The sequence below is a fragment of the Lynx rufus genome, unplaced genomic scaffold (genome assembly GCF_022079265.1).
Source record: "Lynx rufus isolate CCGP_SWC_20201006 ecotype Redwood Valley unplaced genomic scaffold, mLynRuf1.p SCAF_3, whole genome shotgun sequence".
Classification (NCBI taxonomy): domain Eukaryota; kingdom Metazoa; phylum Chordata; class Mammalia; order Carnivora; family Felidae; genus Lynx; species Lynx rufus.
In genome coordinates this window covers 30508465-30535082 of record NW_025814845.1, presented here as the reverse complement: position 1 = coordinate 30535082, position 26618 = coordinate 30508465, and the positions used below count along the sequence as shown (strand labels likewise).

General features: G+C 33.0%; 1 protein-coding gene and 1 non-coding gene across 2 annotated transcripts in view; one reads left to right on the top strand and one right to left on the bottom strand.

The window, feature by feature from the left end:
* Positions 1–577: 577 nt before the first annotated feature.
* N4BP2 (NEDD4 binding protein 2) overlaps positions 578–26618 on the bottom strand; it is an 88228-nt gene continuing 62187 nt past the window's right edge. Inside the window, exons 14-20 of the mRNA XM_047090729.1 lie at positions 23737–23855; positions 19609–19747; positions 13966–14154; positions 12607–12775; positions 5163–5286; positions 3845–3920; positions 578–3737 (exon numbers count right to left, since the gene is read on the bottom strand). Coding sequence (XP_046946685.1) covers positions 3875–3920; positions 5163–5286; positions 12607–12775; positions 13966–14154; positions 19609–19747; positions 23737–23855 — 786 coding nt within the window. The 3' untranslated portion in view covers positions 578–3737; positions 3845–3874. The remainder of the gene's footprint in view (positions 3738–3844; positions 3921–5162; positions 5287–12606; positions 12776–13965; positions 14155–19608; positions 19748–23736; positions 23856–26618) is intronic.
* Positions 21956–22062, top strand: LOC124521409 (U6 spliceosomal RNA). The gene has a single exon (XR_006964504.1). It is a non-coding gene; the product is annotated as a U6 spliceosomal RNA (small nuclear RNA).

Genomic DNA, 26618 nt, shown 5'->3' with positions numbered 1-26618 from the left:
TAAATAACTATGCACAGAGAGTTGATGAGAATTATAAGACACCTGTAGAGAGAAGCTCTCAGATTGTATCCCCAGTGACAAGTGCTTAACTAATATTTGTTAAATAAAAAATTTTAAGTCGATGCTAACTGAGTGAATTATTCTGCTGTGGGCTGAATAAAGTTCAAAGGTCTTTAATATTAATTAAAGTATTACTTGAGTTCTTTAGAGCCACTATTCTTAATTTTACCATCAAAAAGATAATTTATCTGGTTCAAAAGTGGACCCCTATTTGCTATAGCAAAGAATAAAAGCTGTGGTACAGAAATAAAAATTTTATGACCCTTTTCTTTCCCTTGAAATTACAAAGTTACACATAAAGATATATTTTAATATTTAAACCACTAACCCTACCACATCAAATGAAGGATTTCCTCACAGTAGACTGTGGCTAAAGTATTTTATTAAATTAAGTATGTAATCTGCAAATGGTTTCATAAGAAATTTTAAAAGCAAAGTTATAAAACATTTTCAATAAAAAAGTACAGAGTTAACAGCAAAATTACATTTTCTTTATAGTACAAATAAAAACATCTCATTTCTGATATACTGTCTGAAAATTTTATAATATATTCTCCAACTGATAGCTGCAATATTATATTTTAATGAGAAGTTTCATGGTTAAATCAATCATTTGTTAATAACAGGTTCACCATTTGGACCATAAAAATCAACTGCTCAACTTTAAGGAAAATAATAAAATTTGTCATTCTATAATGTTAAGTTATAAAAGGCTCTTCGGGATGTACATGTCTTCCGGCCTTGTTTCTCTACTAAATTCTATAAAGAGGCTTTAATAATACTGTAAACTTGAATTACATTCTAAAAATAAGCACCATTAACATACATTCTACATAAATTCACTTAACCTTTTAAATGACACTTCTTTTTGGCCACACAAACATTTAAATTTGTTTTCTTTACCATGTAAATAAAAATAAGCAATATTTAACCACTACACAGAAAATTATCAAACTTCACCTCATTGCACAATGGAAAAGCACTTAGGAAAGCACTTGGAAAAAACAGCACACATTATTTTTGTGTCTTTTTTATACATTTTGTCATTTTCTTAAATTGAGAGCAGTTAAAACATTGTCAGAGCAATTTCCTGAGTCTCAAAGTTTCCGATTTCCAGCTCAGAAATAACCAATCTCGCTATTACATATGTCCGCTTTCTAAGCACACAAAACACTTGAATTTAAAAAGAAAAAGACTGAAATAAGGACTGGAAACAACCCAACAGAATTATTTAACCTTTCTTCTCAAAATGTATTGAATAAACAAAACACTTTAAAGTATAAGTCAGAATTTCTACTGCATAATATGCCACATAAAGGCCATAGAATTGCAAATAGTATGGAAACACTAATAAATTGAAAAAAACCTCAACTTGAAAATAATATGAGTTATATGAACAGCCAATAAACCTAAGACAACATGCTTCCATAACTCATGTTGAAGTAAGGAAGTGGATGAATTGAAAATACTGTTGAAGAGTTTCCTAAGTCTAACCCCTCGTTCCCTGTAGTTTCCACATTAGTTCTCTTTTTTCTCCTGGTAGACACAGATGAGAGACTAGTGAAAAGACAGAACAGTTACTAAAACCTTCCAAACTACAGAAGTGTTGTACTTTTAAAATATTAATACATTTGCAAAGAGCCATTCTAATTAGACCTGTATTAGCACTAATATACCAATACCTGAAGATGTCGATAATCCACACACTCTCCTTACTTTTGACACACAGGGCTTGGAAAAGAGCAAGAGAAAAATTTGATAATCCCCAAACTATGTTTACCTTTGGCATATAGGATTTAGAAATGGGCAAAACAAGAAAGGAGAAACTATAAAATTTTTCTTTCATAATTATGTGTTGTTTAAACTATGCTAGACAGTGAGGTGGGAGGCAGTTTAGGATTAAAACAACTTCATAAAAGCACATATCATGCTCAAAATTTGCCTATATACTTATGAATGATATGACGAAGAAAAAATACCTTAGATTTACCAAAATAAAGCCTAACATTAAGGTTGATACAGCAGAAAACATAGCTTCTTTCATTTGGTTTCTGCCCACAACACACTTCATCCCTTGTTCTTTTTGACTGCTCCCACACTAATCGTAATTACAATAATACTGAAATAAATCTAGCTGAAGTGCTCAAAAGCAATGCTTTTTTAAACTGGGTGAGGAAATATAAAATCATGGAAAATGAGTATGCAGCTGCACACCCTCAAGTAACCCCAGGTTTTAGTACTATTATTCACATTTCTTAAATCATATTAATTTATACATAAAAACATTTTACTTCATTAACAGTTGCAGTTTCATAGTAAGTTCTTGAAACGAATTGCTTTATTTTTAATGTATACAACTCCTCTAGACATTACAAAAAACATATGCTAAACTGGTGGCATTTTTTCTTTTTTAAACAAATTATTACAACCATGAGAAAATATTTCAATACCACTCACTAATCATTTCTAAATAATAAACATTTTATTTTCGTGGAAATAAATGTAATGATACAGGTCTTCTTTTAAAAGCATGCTTTCATGATACGCAAAAATGTGTTTTTGAGTTTTATTTTCATTAAAATGTTCTTTTGAGAAACCATTCTGTAGTTCAGGATTCTTTCAGTAATAGCTCAACCCTATAATTCCTGATCCAAATGATGTTTAAGCTTATCAAAATCCAACACAACTGTTTGTTAAATTACATATGTTGGAAATATTCTCCATATCCAAAGACAAATTTATTTAAGCCATTGTTTTATACTGAAAAACTACACTTTACCACATTAAACGTGTATAAATGAAATTTACATTTTATAGTTGACATACTAACAGGACTTTTTAGCTCACACAAAACAAAGTCAATGAAAGTTTCCTTTCAGAAAGTTGGCTCTTTTTTAAAAAACAAAGGTAAAAAACTTTTAAATTGTAAGGATTCCTTTAAAGATTATATCAAAAATGTCTTCTACATTTAAGTTAATAGGCTCTTGACCCACTACTGTTTAGAAATTATATGACTCAAATATAAAATATAGCTCTTTAGTACTGTCTTAAATACCACTTACACAGACAGCTCTAGAAGCAGTTCTATTAAGACACTAATACTTGTAGATATCTAACCATTTCACCTTCTCTAAAAACTTTACTGCCTACAGAAGGTATAAAACTGCAATATAATCTCAGGCTCCAACTTTCCTCCTAGAAAATGCACACATACAGAACAAAAGAACAAAAGGTAAGAGATCAAGATCATATACAAAACAGAAGAAAGTACAAACAGCATGTCTTTCTTCCTGCAGGATATGGCAAAATGAAATGATTTTTTGTATTTAGCTTTGATATCAAAAAGCATTCAAGTGCTTTTGTTACATTTCCTTTCTTTCATTACTACTACCACTACTTCTCCTTCTTTTAATACAAGCCTTTGATGGGCATGAACCAGGTCTCAAAGCACTTTAAATGCCTCTCAAAGATGCCTTTTGGATTTTACTAAATGTTAACAACAATTAACACAAAGGTAACATTTTCTCTCTGAAAAAGAATCAGAGCACTTCAAACTTTAAAACCACAGCTGATAATTTTCTTGGACACTTTATAATCAATAAAAATTCTCTTCAGTATTTTTAACAGACAACGTATTTGGCATTTGATTCAGTAAAAAATTAAACTTCTCTTGAATTCTGAAAAACATCATTATAATGTTTTTGTTATAATTGGACATTTCTAATAAAATACATGTGTACAGTAAAATTGACTAAATTACTGTAAATAAAACTAACCTACAAACCTTCACACTTCTAAGTCAAGGACGTTTATTTTACTTTAGCATGACTTTCAAGCACCCTGGTTTAATTTCAGAGAACCTATAGAAATGAGAAAACAGTTATTTTAGGTAAAAATTTCAAACTGGTTAAGGAATATATCATGTAATCAATTCCAAATATCTACGCTAAATGAAATAGTTACTATCAAAGTACTCCCCTTTATTATTAAGTCAGTATCCAGGACTGATATCTATGCTTATGTACTTTTAATCCGTTGTAAAAATAAACAATCCTAAAGCTAGAGGGATAACTCCTAACTTAGTAGTTATTTAAGATTTTTCAAAAATCTCAAGCCTGAACTCAACTTTCATGAAGAACAGCATGGTATGTGAAGGATAAGATGATGTCTGTGTTACATTATTTCTATGCATTAAGTCAGTACTAAAAAGAAATCTCTAACATAAGTCTGATTCATCAGGCCATGAAATGCTTCCAAGTCCCTCAGTGTGAAATTTAAAAAACACTAGTCTCTACAATAGATCATTAATCCCAACATGATAATGCTCCAGTCCAACTACTCCTTTTGTAACAGTAACTCTAAAACGTCGTCTGTTTTTGTGATCAGAATTAATGCTACTATTTTCTATAATGTAGCCAAACAACATTTTATTACATGGCATAAACAAAATATGCCACACTAACTAAAACTAGAACTAGGGGGAGGTAGGTACCTAATGGTATACATCCTCAGTGAATCTATCCATCAACAGATCTTTCTTCTTAGACTTCTCTTGTCATTTTCTGTTACTGAATAATAATCACTTAATAAAAAGTTCATTTCATGTTTGTCACAGCTAAGATTATTAATGGCATTTAATTTATGAAGATGTATAAATTCATACTGACTGGAATATTTCTGCTAAAGTTTAAACAAATCCATTATAACCACATTTCAGCAGAAATTCCTTCCAAAATCCACAAATATGTATATCCTTTCAAATAAATAATTAGCAACCTTAGACGATGATACACATAATCTAATTATCTTGAATAATACATTATCAAAGAAACACAATCATATTACTTTCTGTTAGATTTTAAATTTATGAAACAGTTTTGTCAGATGATTACTTCAAAAACAAAATGTATTTTTCCTTCATTTCTGGTTTTCTGAATATCATTAAGATCAGCAGGAAAAGTTATAATTTAAGCATGAATTTGTGGCTAATATCAGATGGTTAAATTTAGTTAACTATTCTAATAACTCATTTGAGCATACTATTAGTGTTTATTATCTGTATATGGACATTGACATTATCAATAACAGAAATCTCTACTCACCTGAAGCTATGGCTTGTGAGGTATTTAATGACGGCTGGTTTGATGCGAGCAACTCCTCCTTGGCTGTGGTTTCCTCTCCCCGTAATCACAGAGAGATAGGACTTACCACCATTCTGCTTAAATTCTGTTACAACAGGAATTGGACCAGTTAAAATTCATTTGTCTTACATTCTCAATAGAAAACAAGCTTTAACTACTCAAATACATATAAAATTACTTTCATGGGGATTTACAGACTTATAACTTCAAAAAGCACCAAAATTGATGTTTTTAAATGGATATTTCATCTACATTGTTTAAGTATGGAAGTCTCAAAGCAATTCTTCTGCCTAAACATAAGTGAAATTTCTTCCCCCGTGGGGAGGGAGATTTCTATGTGCTACCAGAATTTCTCTCTAAAATAATGATAATGACAATAGTAATATTAATGACATCTAACAATTATTACATAGTTGGAGTCAGGAATTGCTTTAAGCTACTTATATTTATTAACTAAGAATCTTCACAATGACCCTTTTAATTAAATACTCTGAAGCCAGCCAGCCAGCTTTGGTCTGATTAGGAGCTCTGCCACCAAATGACTGGGGCAGTATGACAATGGACAAGTTACTTGCCTATCTGTGTCTGTTTCCTTATCAGTAAAATGGGATCTAAAGCAACTACTTTATAGGATATCACCCTTCAGGAATCGCTATTAGCAAATCCACTAATTACAGCATGGACTATAGTCTTATTGTTAAAGATAGACAATTGTTAAGAAACTCTTCCAAAGGCACCTGCCTGGCTCAGTCGGAAGAGCATGCAACTCTCAATCTCAGGGTCATGAGTTTGAGCCCCACATTGGGTGTAGAGATTACTAAAAAATAAATAAATAAAACTTTAAAAAAAAAAAAAAAGAAGAAGAAGAAAAGAAGAAACTCTTCCAAAGAGATGATTTTTAAATATCAAATGAATCTAGGCCTCTTACAAGAATGTAGCTCTTGCTTTGGATATGATCTTGTGAAAATTAAATACATAAACCCTGAAAGTCAATAACTGCTGCAATAAAGTAACAAAAACTCTGTTAATAATAAGAGTTGATTTAATGAACTAAATATCTTCTTCCTTTGTGATAAATAGCACAAGTTTTGATCATTAGCATAAAATAGATACATATATATATAATATAAATATTCTATATTCTGCTCACTAAGTTGCCCTAAGACTCCAGCAGATCCACAAACAGTTTTTCAAGTCTCACATCTCCAAGGCAATATTTAGCCTGGAATTTTAAGAGGGTATGTTGCTTATATTTCTAATTCCTTCTTTGCTTAAGATCTCCATTTCTACACTAGTCCATTACCCATTATTTCAAACAATATTTTGTTCAAAATTCAACTCTTCCTGGGTGCTGGCTACACAGGGTATTCACTTTGTAAAAAAGTTTTTATGCTATATAATTATTACCTGTACATTGTTCTTTATAGATGTGACATTACAAAGTTTACTTAAAAGAAACCTTAGATATCTTAACTATCCATAAGTCACTCTCATCATTCCTTCACTGCTGCTCCCCTTATCAGGGCAGTCATGTATAACACCTCATTTTTATTTATATATTTTTAATGTTTATTTATTTTGAGAGTAAGTGTGAGTGAGAGAGGGGCAGAGAGACAGGGAGAGAGAGAATCCCAAGCAGGCCCCATACAGTCAACACAGAGCCAGATGCAGGGCTCACTCCCTTGAACCATGAGATCATTTACCTGAGCCAAAATCAAGAGTCAGACGCTCAACCAACTGAGCCACCCAAGCATCCCATAACACTTCATTTTTAAATTCTCTGCTCTGAAAATGTTCAACAGTTGAATCACATGCTTCAAATAAAGTAGGTGTTCAAAGGATGTTTGTTGCATGAATTCAGGTATATGTTTAGGTCCCCAAATTTCAGGCTATTCCTGTCACTTATCACCTTTAAAAAAAACTACTTAACTCATTTTTAAGCCTATCTCAAATTTCTTACCATTTCTACTGTAAATATTTCATTATATATTTCAAAAAAGACTCTTACAAAATAAAAAGAACCACGATACTACCATCACATCTTAAAAACAGTTCCTTAATATCATGTTTCTAAAAATGGCTGAAAGTCTCCCTCAAAAAAATGGTTTTACAGTGACTTACTTAAATCAGGGTTGAAACAAGACCACACATTGCATTTGGTTGATATATCTCTGAAGTAACTTTTAATCTAAATGTTCCCCCTCCCCCTGGGCTTTTCTCTACAACTGGTTGAAAAACTTGGATCATTTATCCTAGATTTTTACAGTCTAAATATTGTTGATTGTATCCCCATGGTGCCATTTAACCTGTTCCTCTGTTCCCTGTAAATCCCTATAAAGTGGTAAAAACATCATTGGTGGTAGTGATGTATATTCTAATCAGAAGGCACTTAAGGGTCAGATAACTTTTTTGTTGTTGTTCATCCCCAAGTTTGACAATCATCTTTTATAACTAAAAGCAGTGGAGGGCAGAATCACAGATTTTCCCCTGGATACATTTCTGTTCAACAATACTACCATCTAGTGGTGACTAATAGTACCTACAGACTACCACAGGTGTCAACATGCACAACAGTGGGCCTGGCTTCAGAAAGGATTTGTATATTGGGTCTGACCAAGCATCACCTTATACAAGTTATTAAGTTCTTTTTTTCCTTGTAATTTTTTTAATTGAGATATAATTCATAAAACATAAAATTCATGATTTTAAAATGTATAATTCAGTGGATTTTAGTATATCAAAACACTGTTCAACTATCAATACTAATTCCAGAACACTCCATTGTCTCAGAAAGAAATTCTGTACTTGTTAGCAGTTACTCCCCAGTCCCTACTTTCTAGCCACAGTAACCACTAATATACTTTGTTTCTATTGGTTTGTCTATTGTGAACATTTCATATAAATGGGAACCATATAATAAAGTGGCCCTTTTGTACCTGGCTTCTTTCACAAAGCATGTTTACAAGGTTCATCCATGTTGTAGCATGTATCACTACCTGACTCCTTTTTGTGGCTGAATAATATTCCATTGTATCGATATACCAAATTTTGTTTGTCCTTTCATCAGTTGATGGACATCTGGTTGTTTCCATTTTTCGGCTATTATGAACATTCATGTACAAGTCTGCGTGTGGATGAATTGTGTTTTCAATTTTCTTGTATACGTAACTAGAACTGCTAGGTCATATGGTAACTCTGTGTTTAATCTTTTGAGGAATGCCAACCTTTTCCACTGTGGCTGTACCATTTAATACTCCCACTAGCAATATAAAGGGTTCCAATTCTCCACATCCTTACCAACACTTATTATTTTCCATTTTACTAAACTTTTCAAATTATTAATTTCCTCATATATGAAATGAAAGGAATGCTTACCCTTTATTCAATCATTTATTTAAAAGTTGCTGTTGGGTGTTGAATGAAAGGTTCTATAAACAATGATGATTCAATAATCATTGCTGACTCAATTCCTGGCCATAAAGACAGATTTTAATATTCAACTATATAAGAAGCTCTTTATAAATACTGTGGTACACAGGAGTACTGCCAGAGGCTATTAATGGGCAGCCTAGATGGCAAGAAATGACAGTGTAGATAAAACAGAAAGAGGAGCAAAACATAAGATGAGAATAGGGAGGCAGGCAAGGAACAGATTACATAGGGATTTAGGAGTTTATGCTAAATGAAACATGGCAACCTATACTCTCTTATCACGGTGCTTATTATTATGTAACTATTTGCTCACTGTCATCTACCCTACTAGACACCAAACCCCATAAAGATAGGGACTGTGTATCTTTTTCACTGCTTTATTCTTGATGCCTAGAATATACAATAATCAAATTTTTATTGAGTAAATGATGTATTCACCCTCTATAGACAGAATATTCTCTTATAATACTTCTACGTAAGTTTTTTCCTCCAGACTAAACAATATATTTAAAATGCTCTTAAATTTTCTCTTTTCAAATCTTTATTATTGTTTTCTAGATTTTCTCAAAGATTTCCAAAATTCTATTTAAAAAACAACTAGAGGAGGAGAATTCTTTACTTTACCAAAGAATGTCTAATAGACATAGTACAAACACAAATTCTAAAACACCATTATCCAACCACCAATATAATAATTGATTCAGTCAAGCATCATCAATGGAGGCTAAAATTACTAGGTGAAATATTGCAAGAGAATAGTTATTCACATAGTTGCAAAGTATCAATTGCCAAAAAATTACTAGTTAATTATAAAGAAAGAAAAGATACATTTACATAGAGAAACCTAACAGAGTCCCACCTCAGCTAAGAAATCAAACTTAACATCATCAATAATGGGCCAATCTGACCATATTATGTCTCCTGATATGTTCACCAAGGATGACCTAACATCACCTACACAGCATTTTTTACCAAAAAAAAAAAAAAATCTTTAACTAAATCTAATCACGGAGGAAACAATCAGAGAAATTAAAATTGTAGGTCAATCTACCAAAGTCTTGGAGTCTTCAAAAATGTCAATAACACAGAAGAAAAAAATAGGCTGAGGAACATTTTTATATATATATATTAAGTAATCTCTACATCCAATGTGGGGCTCGAATTCACAACCCTGAGATCAAGGGTCACACTCTACAACTGAGCCAGCCAGGCATCCCGGAACTATTTCTACATTCTGAAGGCTACAGCCATGGGACAGTCAACTGGAGAATGTGATGTCTGACTGGATCCTGAGTTGAGAGGGAAAAAATGGCACAGCTAAACAAGACATTTCCATACACTGGAGAAATGTGAATGTGGCCTGTATGCCAGACAATATTATAACAATGTTAAATATCTTAAAAGTGACAATGGTACTGCAATTATGTAGAATGGATTTGTTTCTGAGAGATAAACATGCTGAGGTATATAGAGGTAAGGTACCACAATGTTTAACATTTTATTTCCAAATGGCTCAGCAAGGGGCTCCTGGGTGGCTCGGTTGGTTAAGCGTCCGACTTCAGCTCAGGTCATGATCTCACAGTCTGTGAGTTCGAGCCCCGCGTCGGGCTCTGTGCTGACAGCTCAGAGCCTGGAGCCTGCTTCAGATTCTGTGTCTCCCTCTCTCTCTGCCCCTCCCCTGTTCATGCTCTGTCTCTCTCTGTCTCAAAAATAAATAAAAACATTAAAAATTTTTTTTTCAAATGGTTCAGCAAAAAGCAATTTTAAAGACATTAGGCAATATGGCCAAATGTTAACAACTGATCAATCTAGGTAAAAGATATATGAATTTTTATTATACAATTACTTCAACTCCTCTATGGGTTCTTAATTTTTCAGTATAAAAAGCCAGGAAAGAAGATAGCAGTGAGAGTACACATGTTGATATGTTGATATTGTGACATTATAACTACATGCCTGTGAGTAGAGAAATGGATACATTATGACATGACACTTGAATACTGTACAGCAGTTACAAGAAAAAAATCAGACCATCAACATAAGTGTATCTTGAAAACTGTACTGGGTGAAAACAAATGGCTTGGTTGAAAAGTATAGTGTGAAATCATGTACATTCATTTTTTTAAATGCACAAAAGAAATACTACAGACTGATTATTGATGAAAATACATATAGTAAAGTACTTATTTTTAAAAACTAGTTAGGAACCAACCTGAAAGATGTTGATTTCCACTAGAAAGAGAAGGAAGAAAGAGAAAATGATTGGGAAGAATAGGGGTGCCTGGCTGACTCAGTCGGTAGAGCATTCAACTCTTGATCTCAGGGTTGTGGGTCCAAACCCCACGTTGGGTATACAGATTACTTAAAAAAATAAAATCTTAAAAAAAAAGTCTGGGAAGAATACAAAGGGGAGAATAAAAATAAAATATGAAGTATATATGGTAAAATATTATCACTCACTTAGATTCATGGGTACGCAAGTGTTTTATTACGTTACTGCAAGTATTTCAACATGGTGTTCATGGTAAACAGATCAGTTTTCAACCTCTGCATCAGTCATATTTAATCAAGTATTTAATTAATTATAAATAATACATGTTGAATTGATAAACCTATATAAAGTATAGTTTAAAGCCTTCATATATATATATTAACCAGAACAATACAACTATTAATAACAGACAGGATTATGGAGCTACAGGGTCACAGCTGAAGCATGGGACTCCATGTCTCCACAACACAATGGAAGATAAAGACAAAGGCAAGTTGAGAATTCAGAACTACTCTAGTAGTGGTAAAGGAGATGACTTCTAGTATTAGAGCATGGGGGAACTAAAACAGACTGAACTTAGTTCTAAGTGCTACCATCTGATAATGAAAAAGAAACAAGATACGTTAATGTATATGAAGTACATGATACTGGATGGAAAAAGATCCTTATCCAAAGCCCTGGGAAGAGGTAGAATTTAGAGAAGAAGCAGGTAGTGTCCTTTCCATGACCTGCAAAGACATATACAAGCAGAAAGGGAGAGAGAGGGAGCACTTCCGTAATGCAAACACTCAGAAAGTCTGCCTTTTGTGATAATTCTGTAAAAATCCTCAGACCTTATTTATTTCTGCATTTTATTAAATATCTACTGAACAAGTGACATCTAACATCTACTAGCTTTAATAAATGTCTACTGAATAAAGATGTATGATATTCCTGAAAAGTCTCATTTGTAAGTCACAGAGGATTCCCAGATTATACCATGCTCTCCCTTTATTTTTTTTTCAAATTTTTATTTAAATTCTAGTTAGTAAACATATCGTGTAATATTGGTTTCAGGAGTAGAATTCAGTGATTCATCACTTACATATAACCCCCAGTGTTCATCACAAGTACCCTCCTTAATGCCCATCACCCATTTAGCCCATCCTCTGCCCACCTTCCCTCCATCAACCCTTGGTTTGTTCTCTACACCATGCCCTCTCTTTAATAAATACAACAAGAGAATACCAATATAACTAAAATAGGAAAATAAAGGGGCACCTGGGTGGCTCAGTCGGTTAAGTGTCCGACTTTGGCTCAGGTCATGATCTCACGGTCTGTGAGTTCGAGCCCCGTGTCGGGCTCTGTGCTGACCGCTCAGAGCCTGGAGCCTATTTCAAATTCTGTGTCTCCCTATCTCTCTGACCCTCCCCCGTTCATGCTCTGTCTCTCTCTGTCTCAAAAATAAATAAACGTTAAAAAAAAAATTTTTTTAAATAAAAAATAAATAAAATAGGAAAATAAAAACAAAATGTTAATGACCAGGCTAATGAGGATTCTTTTCCAAGAACGTCCCTGTGAAGAATGAACCTAATACAAATATCTATAAATGTGACACAGATATCCTGAGCCTGAAAATTCAGATTCTCCTGAATTGGTAAATTTACCAATATAAGCAAAAACATATTTTCTACTGATAATTTGTCATTACCACAGTCCTACCTTCAGTTTTCTGCTGTAAAACTGTCATCAAATGTTCTATAGCTTCATCCACATGCAGCCCATGGAGGTCTAAAACGTTCTGTGGCAGCAAGGAGGCATTGACTTTCTCAAAGATCTCCACGGCAGCAAGGTGATTGGCTTCTTTCATCTTCTGCTCATGGAGACTACCCTTTAATTATAAAAAGATCACCAGTAAACACTTTTGATATTTGCTACTTAGAAGGCAATGAGGAAACAAAAATTGTCCCAAATAAAATGTAGAACAAAAAAGGGAACAGCAAATCTAAAATTTTAAATAATGCAATGGGCTAATATGCAAGAATGCACCACAGTTTAGGTGAATTTCAGTGAATTAATAACATATTTCTTACAATATTAAATCATCAATTCTAACATATTTCCTGATCCAAAAATCATAGATGAGGAAAACTTAAATAAACCCTTCTCAAGAAGAAATCCATTAGATTATCCTTTGATAATCCTGGCCTCATCCCTTTCAACACCCTGTGGTTACCCCTGAAGCCATCTCTCAAGGTTTGTTATTGGGACTCATGCGGTTATACCAGTTTGATGTCTTTCTTTACACAATCACAAAAAGTAAGCCATATGGAACCACAAAGCTAAAAAGGAAATCAGGTTTCTTGTAATACCATGTCCAATAAGCCTGAGTAGAAATTTTACTTCCCTGAAAGATATTAATGTAACTTTCTTTTTCAGACCATAAAAGTGATACATTACTGGGATGCCTGGATGGCTCAGTCGGTTCCAACTTCAGCTCAGTTCATGAGCTCATGGTCCACAGGTTCAAGCCCCGCATCAGGCTCTGTGCTGACAGGTCAGAGCCTGGAGCCTGCTTCAGATTCTGTGTCTCCCTCTCTCTGTCCCTCCCCTGCTCGCTTTCTCTGTCTCTCAAAAATAAATAAAAATTAAAAAAAAATTTTTTTTAAGTGATAACATTACTAAAAATTCAAACATGATAGAAAGCAAAAGGTCTCTGTAATTCCACCCTGAGGTGGTCAATATTAACATTCTGCTGTCTTTCCTTCAGAAAACCTGTATCTGTTTAGAAGTAGTACTGAATGACAGAATTTAACCTAAAAGAAAATATGGACTGTCAGAATAAAAAGTAATTCATGTAAGTCATAAATGCAAAAGGAACCACAGAAATTGAGCATTTCAAAGGAGACATAATTCTCAGAACCATACATTTCTTATATATCAGGATACCTTATGTCACCTATATAATCTACAGTCCCCAGAATAACTTGATCTAGTCACAATACGAGTATCACCTGCTTTAAGATTATTCAGACATCGTAAGGGACAAAGAAAGAAACAGTAATCAGTTTTCCTTTTTACCTGCTGGGCATAAAACGTGGCAACGTGTTTTTTCCCCATCCGATAAGCTTCTTTTGCTTTGCTGTAGCATTCCATTCTCTTCTGTTGATGAAGGAAAGCCTCTGCCCTGTAGTCATTATACTCTGGATACTCAAAATCCTGGAAAGATGGTTCACTCGGTATATCTTCAGTCTCTTTCGATTTCTTGGTCTGTAAGATGTTACACAATGAGTAAAATACAAAGAAAGTAGAAAAATACAGGCTTTACCTTCAGAAAATGTATGTGAAAATTGGGCTCTACTATTTTTTTTAAGATTTTAATTTTAAGTAATCTCTATACCCAAAGTGGGGCTCTAACCCACAATTCTGAGATCAAGAGTTGCATGCTCCACTAACTGAGCCAGCCAGGCGCCCCTCTATCATTTGTCTTTCTTCTCAGAAAACAGACTCTCCCCAGAGTCTACCTAGTAAGTCATGAATTTCGTGACTATCATTTTTTCATGCTATAGGGTACCTCTCCTTTAACCACTCTTATCTTAGAAGATGTTGAAAAGTTCTCTAAAATTATCAAAATGTAATTAGGTCACAAAATCAAGCCAAAAGAGAAAACACACACTATTCAAAGAATAACACTCATTTATCAAATGCAAAATTTACCAAATTCTAGTTTGTAAACCCATTCAAAAAGTCTAATCATTGAAGGTAGTAATGACATATTTCAATTTATGTGTTTTAAAAAACAATCAATAAAATAATTAAATAGTATTCTTTTTAAAACAGAAGGGCATATAGAGTGACCATAGCTAACAGTAAAAATTATAAGTAGGTTTATGGGGCAGGTCACTACCAACTAGCCACTATGGTAGTGTTGACTCCTGTGCCTTTTGAAAAATCATCTATCAAGTAATTGTCATCCAAAATACACCCTTAAATTATACAAGCAAAAGTAACTCTAAAACACAAAGTACTGAAAATAATTATGCCTCAAATACTCCCCACCAAATAGAAAATTGCATGTTTCTGAAGATGTGTCTAAAATATCAAAAGTCAGTGTTTAAAAAACAGCAAAATATAGTGACTTCTATGTCCAGTTTGGTTTTTCATTTATCACATACTTTAAAGTGCTATTTGCAGACAACTGCTCGCAAACAGTGATCTATGTTTCTTAGTGTGTCACTGTGGGGCAGGAGTGGGGATTAATTATTATAGTTTAAATGGATTTTTTTAAAAGCTTAAAAGAATTCCAAGTATCAGGTGCCATACGAAGTAATTTAATGAACATTTTATATAAACTCAATCCCAAAATCCCCCCAAAAAATATAATCTTCAATATCTTAAACAAATCATGCTTTTCTGATATAACTGAAAGTAAATTAAATGGTATATGTTGTTAAATTTCTAAAAACTGAAAATTGTCATTAAATTAGAAATATTATCAAAGATTATAATTATAAGGTACTCTACAATCTTTAAGAAAATGCCACTTTAATTTTTTAAGGTAATATCATTTAATATATATTAAATATTACATTTAAATTATATGTATATATTATATAATACACATATTACCAATTGACCATTTTTTCAAATTTCCTGCCTGTGAGTAGAGTCAGAAGTCACAAAAGGTTGGGGGGGGGGGGGAGGGAAACTGGTCTAAAATATAGTAATTGACTATATATTCTTTTTACTCATTACACTTTGCTTATTTAGCCCCTAGAATTCTAGAGGTTTAAAACAAGTTAAAGAATAAAGATATCATCATCCTCCAACTCACTACCGAAGTCAAAAATCTGTAAATACACAGTTGATTTACTTTCACAACAAATACCCAACTTATTTTATGAAAGAACACAAGGCTCTCTCTCACATCAGAATATTCATAGGACCCACACACATCCTTTTGTCACTCTTGCCCGTACTTAATCACAAGCTTGTTTCATATTAATGTTCAAATATTCCATGAGTAGATGGCTTGAATCTCTGGTAAAAATCAAACATTTTAAAGGAGGGGTTAATAAAAATGCTTTCCATGACTTTTGAAAAGCCACAGTGCTTACAGTATGAACATAAATGTTTCATAGCATTAGAGTCTCTATTGGTGTTCATACTAAAAAATGCAAATCACATTTGGTTCTCTGGGAAGAGACCCTTTATTTCTTATTCTTTTAAAAAGAAAAAAAAACAGTATATAATGAGAGATACTTTCTCAAATAGCTACCCTTTTTCAAAATAAAACTATGATTTTTTTATATCCACTTCATACTGATATGGTTTATTATAACCTCATTAACAAGGGCCAAGTGAAATATATGCTTCCTAAGAATTCACCTCATTAGTGCCACTTATGTACTATAATACCAAAACCATTTCCCATGGTTAACAAACTTATAAGTTTTATTAAAGGGTAAAAGGAAAAATAGTAGTATTAATAAAACACAGTTTTAAATGCTAGTTCCTTGAAAATAGATAAGCCAAAATATTACTGATACCAGGATACTCCCCTTTAGTATCTGTGGTCCCTTCGGGTCCTAGGATATCAAAGACAGAGTATTCTGCTCACAAATGTTAAAATATTTTTATCAGCATTATGATACCTGCCTATATTTTGTGAAAAAAAGCTAAGAATAATCCTCAGAATAACTTAAAGTCTACCTTTTGGCCAATGTCTACATAACTCACAAAATCTACTTTTCTTATTTGAACATCTGCCATTTTGAGCAGGCACACCTTCTTCTCATCACCTCCTCTATCACCATAATGACCCAAAGTCCCTTGCTCTATTATCAGGAGAAAGAAGAAATAATCTTCATTCCCACTTGGCCTTGACAGTCTCATCATCAACTTGTATCCTCTCTGCATCTTATGAAATACTATACCTATCTATCCATGATGAACACAGGCATATTTAGCACTAACAGATCACATGAATACAAAAATTAACTGAATCCTATATATCAATAAAGTGATGGTGATATATTGAACACAAGTTATCCCTGGTGGTCTTAATTAATAAGAATAACAGATGATAAAAAAAAAAGCCTGAAGCTAACACAAAAGTTATATACAAAATCAATTATATTTCTATGCACTTATAATGTTCAATCCAAAAATAAAATTAAGAAAACAACTTAATTTATAACTGCATCAAAAAGAATAAAGTAACTAAGAAATAAATTTAACAAAACACATGCAAAATTTACACTCAAAACTACAATACAATGTTGAAGAAATTAAGACCTAAGTAAATTGAAAGATACTCCATGTTCATGGACCAAACACAATATTGTTAAGCTGGCAATATACCTCAAGTTAATCTACAGACTCAATACATTTCACATAAAAATTCCAGCTGGCTCAGTTGAAAGAGCATGCTCTTGATAAGAGGGTCATAAATTCAAGCCCCATATTGGGTGTAGAGATTACTAAAAATAAATAAATAAATAAACTAAAAAAAAAACAAAAACAAAAAAACAAAACAAAACAAAACCCTCTTTGCAGAAAATGGCAAGTTGAGAACTACAAAGGGACCAGAAGAGGCAAAACAATCTTGAGAAAAGAACACAGTTGGAAACTCACATTTCCCTATTTAAATCTTAACTACTAACCTACAGCAATCAAGGCAGTGTGAAACTGGTATGATGACAGACATACAGATCAATGGAACAGAAATGACAGTCTAGCAATAAACTTATAGTCAATTCATTTTCAACTAGGGTGCTAAGAAAATTAAATGGGGCAAGAACAATCTTTGCCACAAGTGGTGCTGTGACAACTGGATATTTGCATGCAAAAGAATGAACTTGGATACCTATCTACATACACCATATACAAAATTAACTCAGGAGAGCCTGGGTGGTTCAGTTGGTTAAGTATTCGACTTCGGCTCAGGTCATGATCTCACAGTTCGTGAGTTCAAGCTCCACATCAGGCTCTGTGCTGACAGCTCAGAGCCTGGAGCCTGCTTCAGAATCTGTGTGTGTGTGTGTGTGTGTGTGTGTGTGTGTGTGTGTGTCTGCCCCTCCCCCGCTCACGCTCAGTCTCTCTCTCTCTTTCTCTCCCTCCCTCCCCTCTCAAAAATAAACATTAAAAGAAATTTTTTTAAAGAATTAACTCAAAATGGATCAAAGATCTAAACATGACAAGCACTAAAACTATAAAACTATATTTTAGAAGAAAATATAAAAACAAACAACAAAAAAATTACTATATAACATGAAAAACAAAAACACTTCACGACCTTGGATTAGGCAATGGTTTCTTAAATATGACATCAAAAGTACAAGCAACAAAAGAAAAAAAGATAAACTGCACATCATCAAAATTAAAACTCTTGTGCTTCAAATAAAAGACACCATCAAGAGCAAAAAGACAACCCTCAACATGAGAGAAATTTTACAAATCACATGTCTGGTAAGGGACTCGTATCTAGAATATATAAAGAACTCATACAACTCAAAAATAAAAAACCTTTTTTTAATGGGCAAGGAATATAAATAGACATTTCTTCAAAGAAGATATACAAATGTCCAATAAGCACATGAAAAAGTGTTCAACATCACTAGTCTTCCCTGAAGACTAGTCCAGATCAAAATGACAAGGAGATTCTTTATTAACCATTTCTTTTATTTCCTGTTTTCTGATGCTTTGACATCCAGGGCCTTGCTATAACCCCTAGAGAGGCAGTACCCCCAACCCTGGGGTTAGCCAATTCTGAGAGATAGCAAACAACTCATCTGCTAGCATACCTTACATATGTAAACCCACCAACCTAGAGTTCATACCCTCAACTACTTCCTTTATCGGGTTCTCAACCTCAGGGTCACCATCCACATTGTCTAATCACCCATGCCAGATACCAGAACACCAGGGACAGTTCCTACTCCCCAGAGCCCGCTGAAACTGTTCAAACTAGCCAATCTTAAACCTGTTTACCCTGCCTCACCTATTCCTCCCCACAGAAACCACAAAAAAGGCTCTTGCCCACATTTCCACTCTGCTCCCTGTCTCCTGACTGACCCTGGTTCTTCTCCAGGTGGCCCTGTATGGCAGGCCATGCCTCCTGTTTCTAGAGATCTGTGAGTATAATAAATTTCTTCCTTCATAACATTTCCATGTCTAGGTATCTTACCATATCTGATTAAAACAAATCCCATGTACACTTAGGACAACTTCATAGCCACTAAGATGGCTATAATCAAAAAGACAGATATTAACAAGTGTCAGAGATGATGTGAGTAAATTGTAACCCTCATACATTGCTGGTGGGAACATAAAATGGTAGAGCCACTTTGGATAAAAATTTGGCAGATTCTCAAATAGTTAAAATTTTCTGCCTAGATATTTAACATATTTACATCCTAAAACCCACCATAGTACCACCCCACCGTTATTCAACTAAGCCCCATATGCTACTGTGTAGAGTCTATACAGAAAGTTATAGAAATTCAAGTGTTTACCATATACAATGACATTGAATAAAAAATCATAATCGGCTACAAATTCATTATTTTGAACAGATATCCCACCTAAATGAAATATGCTACTGGTGGTTAAATTTCCAATCTAGTTAAAATGTGAGAAATAATCATTAAATTACATCAACAAACCAATTACATTTTCATATGAAATTATTTACTTTATAATAAAAAATAAGTAACTCTATACCTTTTTCTCCTTAGACTTCTGTGTAGCATGAGAAGTGACATTCTCATTTTGATGAGCAAACTCTTGCGCTACAACTGTTTTCACAGGGTCTCCTTCAAGAACGCAGTTTAGAAACTGGACTGTGTGTTCTAATGAATAGCTGTAGAGAGTTATAAATATGATGTCAATAAAAAAAAGTTATATGAAAACATTAACATAAGCAACACTTCAAACATTTTAAAATATGAAAAATTGGCTCATTTCTAAGTTTTAAACACTAACTTTATGTATCTCAAAGACTCAAGAGTGATAAGAAGGAAACAATAAGCCCCCCAAAACTAATTTCTGTAAATTAATACCAAAAGGTAACATATTGATAATTAATTCACTGTCTGATCTTTTATTACAGATTGATTATCCACAACAAATCTTACTTTCATTTTATCACCTATACTTCTTAGGTCCCTTGCTGGATTCACACATGGTTTCAGCTTCCTTCAAACATCAAACACAGACAAAAGATCTTTAAACTGACATTTTTATTGTGTCAAATTTTACTTTTTACTTAAACCGTAAGGTTCTAGTCAGAGAAACTCTAAGCAGGGACACAGAAAGGAAAAAGTAAAACACTATCCTACCTCTCACCCCTAATTATTCATGCATATTTTCACAGTGATTCTATATTGCAGGCAGTATCAAATTCTACAAATTGACAAAGACTTGAAACACTCATGTTCCAATATCTAAAGAAACTCATTTCAAAGCAAATTATAAATGATTTTATACTGCTCATTATTTCAGGCTATATGCCTCTGATCTCTTCCAATGACCAGGTAATTAAGAGCTGACAAGAAAGGAATATTTGTGAAATGTGATAGTTCCCCTAAGTAGTGTGACATTTTGTTCTTCTTCAATTTAATGAAGACAACCTTTGATGGAGAACCATTTTGAACTACCAATTGCACTTTAGCCCTGATCTTGCTGCCTCAGATATGCTCAACAAAACAAACAGAGGTTCCTAGGGGTAGAAGCTACCAGCAACTATCCACATCCTAAATAGCCCTTAAAATTACGGGCTTGCTTACTCATGGGGCTGGAAGGCAGTATCTTCCATTAGTGATGCTAGAGGATATGGCCCTGGAACATTGTACTGTAGGCATATTCTCAGTAACTGAACCCACTTACCCTTCTTACCAGGATGATGGTGAAGCTACTGCTAACTGAAAAAATTATACAGCTGCTGGAAAACAAATGGAGGCAATTGACCATCTACCCTGATGGGCCAGACTAACCTATCACTGTGGGCATCCCCAGGAAGGACTCACTCCGTCCCCCTTACCTTGTCTGGGGACCCACAACTCTAGGTTTTTTACAACTGGCCTTCTTGCCCCAGGTCCCTATAAAGGAGAGTTGCCATATACCAGTGCCACTCCCCTAATCCCCATGCCCACCCCCCACCCCACCCCCTGGGGAGATTTTAACACATAACTCTAAGAAAACAGCAAGTTAGGTAGCAAAAACAAATAGGGAAATTGTGGATTGGAATAATAACATTAAAAACTTGATTTAAGTGACATGTTTAGAACTCTACATACTCAGCAGAGAATATTCTTTTTCAAAAGCACTTTCATGTAATATTTATAAAAACTGATCATGTATTAAACCACAAAGAAAATCTTAAATTTCAAAAAGAACTCTTCCAGGCCACATTCTTGTACCTCAAAAAAACAAAACAAAATAAGCAATAACCCTCACCCCACTCACCACCAAAGCCATTAAACCATTTAGAAAATTAAAAAGCCTTGGGTAAATGAGAAAATCAATCTGAATTAGAGATTATTTTAAAAATAATAAAAATGAAAATACTACATATCAAAATCAAAGTATTACATATATATAAAAACATGATAGAAAGAAAAAATTAATGCCCGTAAGTGTATTTGTTATTAAAGACTGAAAGGAGGGGCGCCTGGGTGGCGCAGTCGGTTAAGCGTCGGACTTCAGCCAGGTCACGATCTCGCGGTCCGTGAGTTCGAGCCCCGCGTCGGGCTCTGGGCTGATGGCTCAGAGCCTGGAGCCTGTTTCCGGTTCTGTGTCTCCCTCTCTCTCTGCCCCTCCCCCATTCATGCTCTGTCTCTCTCTGTCCCAAAAATAAATAAACGTTGAAAAAAAAAAATTAAAAAAAAAAAAGACTGAAAGGAAACAAACTAGCCAAAAAGTTGAAAATACATCAACAAATTTTAAGAGAAAGGAATTATCAAAAATAGAAAGGAATTGCCAAAAATTAAAAACAAAAATAAATGATTACAAATATAAAATAGACTTTGATCAATAAAAGAAGAGCTTGTTCTTTAAAAGGATCAATCTGGTGCTCGCTCCAGCAGCACATATACTAACATTGGAAAGATACAGAGAAGATTTGCATGTCGCCTGCACAAGGGTAACATGCAAATTCGTAAAAGGGCCAATCTGATAAAGAGCAAAAACAGAACACAGAAAAATAAAAACATTAGGAAAAGAAAAAGGAATACAATCAAATACACAACAGTGTTTTTAATTATCAAATAATATTACATATAACTTAACAATAATAAGATTGAAAACTAAGGTAAAACTGATTTTCTAACAAACTACCAGAACAGACTCATGAAAAAAGCAATCTGAATAAAGCAATAACCTTAAGATAGTGAAAGATTCTGAAGACCTTCTCTCTGAAAAGGTACAACTCCAGAACCTTCAAAGTACTAATTTACTTAAACTTTCTAGAGCATACAGAAAAACAGCAGTCTTTCCAGGTTACTTTATTAAGTCTAATACTAAATAAAACTCTGAAACCAAAAATATGCCAAAGAGAACACAAGAACAGAAAATCACAGACCAATCTCATTTAATTGCTGGTGCAAAAATCCTGAAATCAATTCTTAAACTGCATTTAAAGAAAAAAATCAAAAATAAAAATCTGAAGGTAAAATAGGTTTTATTCTAGAAATCTATTGTGATTGAAATACACTAATAAACTAAAGAAAAATCCATATTAGATTCTCAGTTATAAAAAGGCATCTATTCAAAACATCTCTTGCCAAAATACAAATTTAAGAAATATATTAAGATTGAAATATATATTATTCAAACCAGAAGTATTCCTAACATACCAAACATCAAACATTGTGTGTAACACTACGATAATTAAAACAATATGGTGGAAAGCCAGGACCAAACGAAGAGCTCAACAGAACTGAAAAATCTTTAAAGGAAAATGTGTATTTTGGAATTTAGCAAATAATAGTGGTTGTATTTTATATCAGTGGGTGAAGATAATCTCTTCATCCAGTTGCTTATTTGGAAAAACAATTAAGTTAAATCTCTACCTCATACCATACACAAAATTTAGAGGATTTTGAAAACTTAAAACTCCTGGATAAATGGGAAATACTAGATTATTTAAAACTTTTTAACTATTAAAAACACTGAAGAAAATATTTTTATAATATTGAGGAAGGACAGACTTCCTAAAATGACATTAAACTCGGAAACAATAAAGGAAATGATTTTCTGATAAAACATATGAATTAAAACATGTATATGCCCAAAGTGACTATATGCCAGGTTAAAAGCTAAGTATCAGAGTAAAATAATAATTATAATCTATAGAAACAAAGATAACTACATATAACATATAAAATGAGCTCTCACAAATGAAGAAATACAAAGAACCAAATGGAAAACAGGCAAAGGTAAGCAATAAATAGAAAAATAAATTAATTGAAAAGGTTCAACCTTCCTAGTAATCCACAAAATTAAAATTTAAACAACAATGAAATATTTTACCCATCATGATCCCAAAACTTTTAGAGATTATTAACATCCAGGGTGGATTACACTATCAGTACATATAACACAGAAAGCCTTTATCCAAAAAAAAAAAAAAAAAAAAAATTTGGCTTACACATACAAAGCACACACACATTAGTATATATATGAGAAAAAAACTGAGGCCTATAAACCAGTTTCCAAAACCTGCTCACTTTCTGCATTATGTACATTGCATTTAATTGTTTATAATATACTGATTACTTTTTATCAGAAAAATTAAAATAATACACTGTCAATGACATCACAATAGAAATTATAGATAATCCTATCACTCACTTGTGGTCCTTGAAAATGTCCACCAGAAAATTTTGGTTTATAGCTGGAAATATCTTAAAAAGCTGCTTCTCCTTTAGTTTAGTGGCACAATCTTTTTCAAACATAAGTGCCTCCCTTTTCTAAAACAAACAAAAAAGACAAAAATCATCCTTCAGATGGAATTTATAACACTAATCATGCTGATCCAAAAGCATGGTTATTTTGTTGCAAAAAGATTAATCATTTAAAAGCAATCACAGACTTTCTTCACTGATTAAAGACTGAAATTAGTAATATAAGTATTCTTGCACTATTTATTTATATCCCATTTTTTGCAAAATATTTGAAGCTGTTCTTTGATATACACACACAATCACACAAGTACATATATGTGTGCAAGTGTATATAAATATACACATACTCTCACATATACATACCCAGCATATTCAGACATATTATATAAAACAGATGAAGATGTATGTACACATATATAAACAGGATATAAATAAATGAAGAAGTCAGAGAGTAAAGTAAGAATACAGGATAAAGCTAGCAAATAAAATTAGTATATAAATGCATGCCATAAAATCCTGTACAATTGCTAAAGATGGGCCACAAATTCAGTTCTGAGCTTCTTAGTGGCCAAAGCAAAGGGCGAAACAAAGATTCTCAGTGTCCATAAAATAAAAACAAACCAGTTGCTCAGGAGAAGTACAGCTTTTTCTGGTACTGAGACCTGAGAGAAATTTCTCCCATGGGTCCTCATAAAAGGGACACTGTGTGATGCTGTGAACAACGTCCTCAAAAACATATTCTCCTCAATGGGCAGAAACTACAATGTACAAATAAGTTGCAAATTCAGGTTGACAGAAAATCTTAAAATTCACAATTTTAAAAATTTTCACAAACATATTTACTCCAAAATAATTGTATGAGACCTGTCACTAATTGTTGTTTTCTCACAAGTTACAATTGGATCCATTTAAATTGCCAAACTAAAGAACTTTCTTAAAAATGTGCTTTTTAAATTCTAACCTAGGAATGTGGTAAACATTCTTAAAGTGATTTCTAACTCTGAGACAATTTGTTGACGTTGTGATGTAGGTACAGAATATTTTTGTTTGCTAGCAAGATGCTAATATCCGAAAAATAACTTCCTATAAAATTTCAAAGGTGACTCTGAAAATATAAAAATTGCAATCATCTAGGACAACCTTAACATATTTAGGTCATTTATAACACCAAACAACAATAAAAGAGGATTCACAACAGGTGACAATCTGACCAGTAAAAGGGACTGGTAAAGCTGAACACATCACACATCACAAGAGTAACGGAAACAAGCCACCTCAAGAATTAAAAATATTTCATGTTTTATTTAAGATACACATTATAATCTGAATTTACTAAAAAATTCAGTGATCAGATTTACTAGCACCCTACCAGGTCACAGAGTTTCTAAACTACAAATCCTAAGGTCTCATCAATGAACTGAAAACTCATGACCTTATTCTACTCATATATTATACCTAATGTTTATTTTATATTCTTTGCTTAAAAAAATACAAAGTGTATTTCTGCTTTGGAGATGAAGAGTGAGAAGAAAGCATTAAGTAAGAAATTCTCTTACTGAGGCTCTACCTAAGGAGAAGTATCCTTGGGACCAAATAAGTTCAGCTTCTATTTACCCAACCCATAGAAAGATAAGCAAAATTCACTGATAGAAAAAAGAAAAATGCATTAAGTTGGGAAGTGAAGGTACTCATTTGTTCACTATTACACTGAGAAATTAATTAAAAGACAGATTAGAACCATAGTTTCAGCATTAAAAATGGAGTTTCAGGTAAAGGTGTCACACCATTTGGGCATAAGTTATGAGATTTCCTTATTTTTAAGAAAATACATTTCTCCAATTTATTACATATATAAATGAAGAGGATATTTGAAAGAACACTACATTATAAGACGTTACCAAAAAGGCTGCTCCTTGGACTATGTAAACATGCAACAATGGTAACATATTTCCAATTTAATTCACAAAATAACTGGGAAAAATAAATACGAAGGTAGAAGAATCCCATCATTCTTCCTATGCCCCAATTCTATGTATTTCAGCCAAATATAAAGGTGCTCCTTTTGAAGAGTCAAATGAGTAAGAAAGTAAGTAAAATGTTTTAGATACATCTAAGAATTATTTCTTTTCTTTGAGAACTGGACTAAATAACCTCTAAGTTCTTTTCCTTTTTGATTTTGAAATTTTCTAATACTAATTTTCAGAATTCCAAAAAAGGCTGAGAAGAAATGCAAAAGAAACCAAATTCACTTATGGCCTCATAAAATCTGATATGCTGAATAAGGAACAAAAATAAAATTCAAAATAAAGTTTCTGTTTGAACTTGTTTGACTGAAAGTTACAAAAAGAAGAGTATTCAATTTCTTAATTCAAATTCATAAGTTTCTAAAATGATTCTCTAAAAAATTTTGTTTTGAAGTTGGGATAGTTCTTTAATAGCAAGACAAACATTTCTTTTTACTGATTTATGAATAAAATTATCTTTAAATGAAAGATTTCTTTCATGTTTTTCTAAAATTAAAGAATTATAGAAGTAAATACTAAAAGCCAAAAAAATGCAGCTTAATCACCTGCAAAATTAAATCTAAAATAACAGTTTCATACAGACAGGCTTTTTTTTTTTTTTTTAATAGAATATCAACTAATCTCCCAGAGGCAAAAACCTCCAGCTTCAAACTTCAAAACAATTTTCAATTTTAACATTAACTTCAATCAGGTTAAATACAGATTCCAGACTAGAAAATTCAGAATTAAATGAAAATCACAAAGTAAACATACAATCAACCTAGAGTCAGAGACAAAGGCTTAATGGTTAAGGCTTAATACTAAC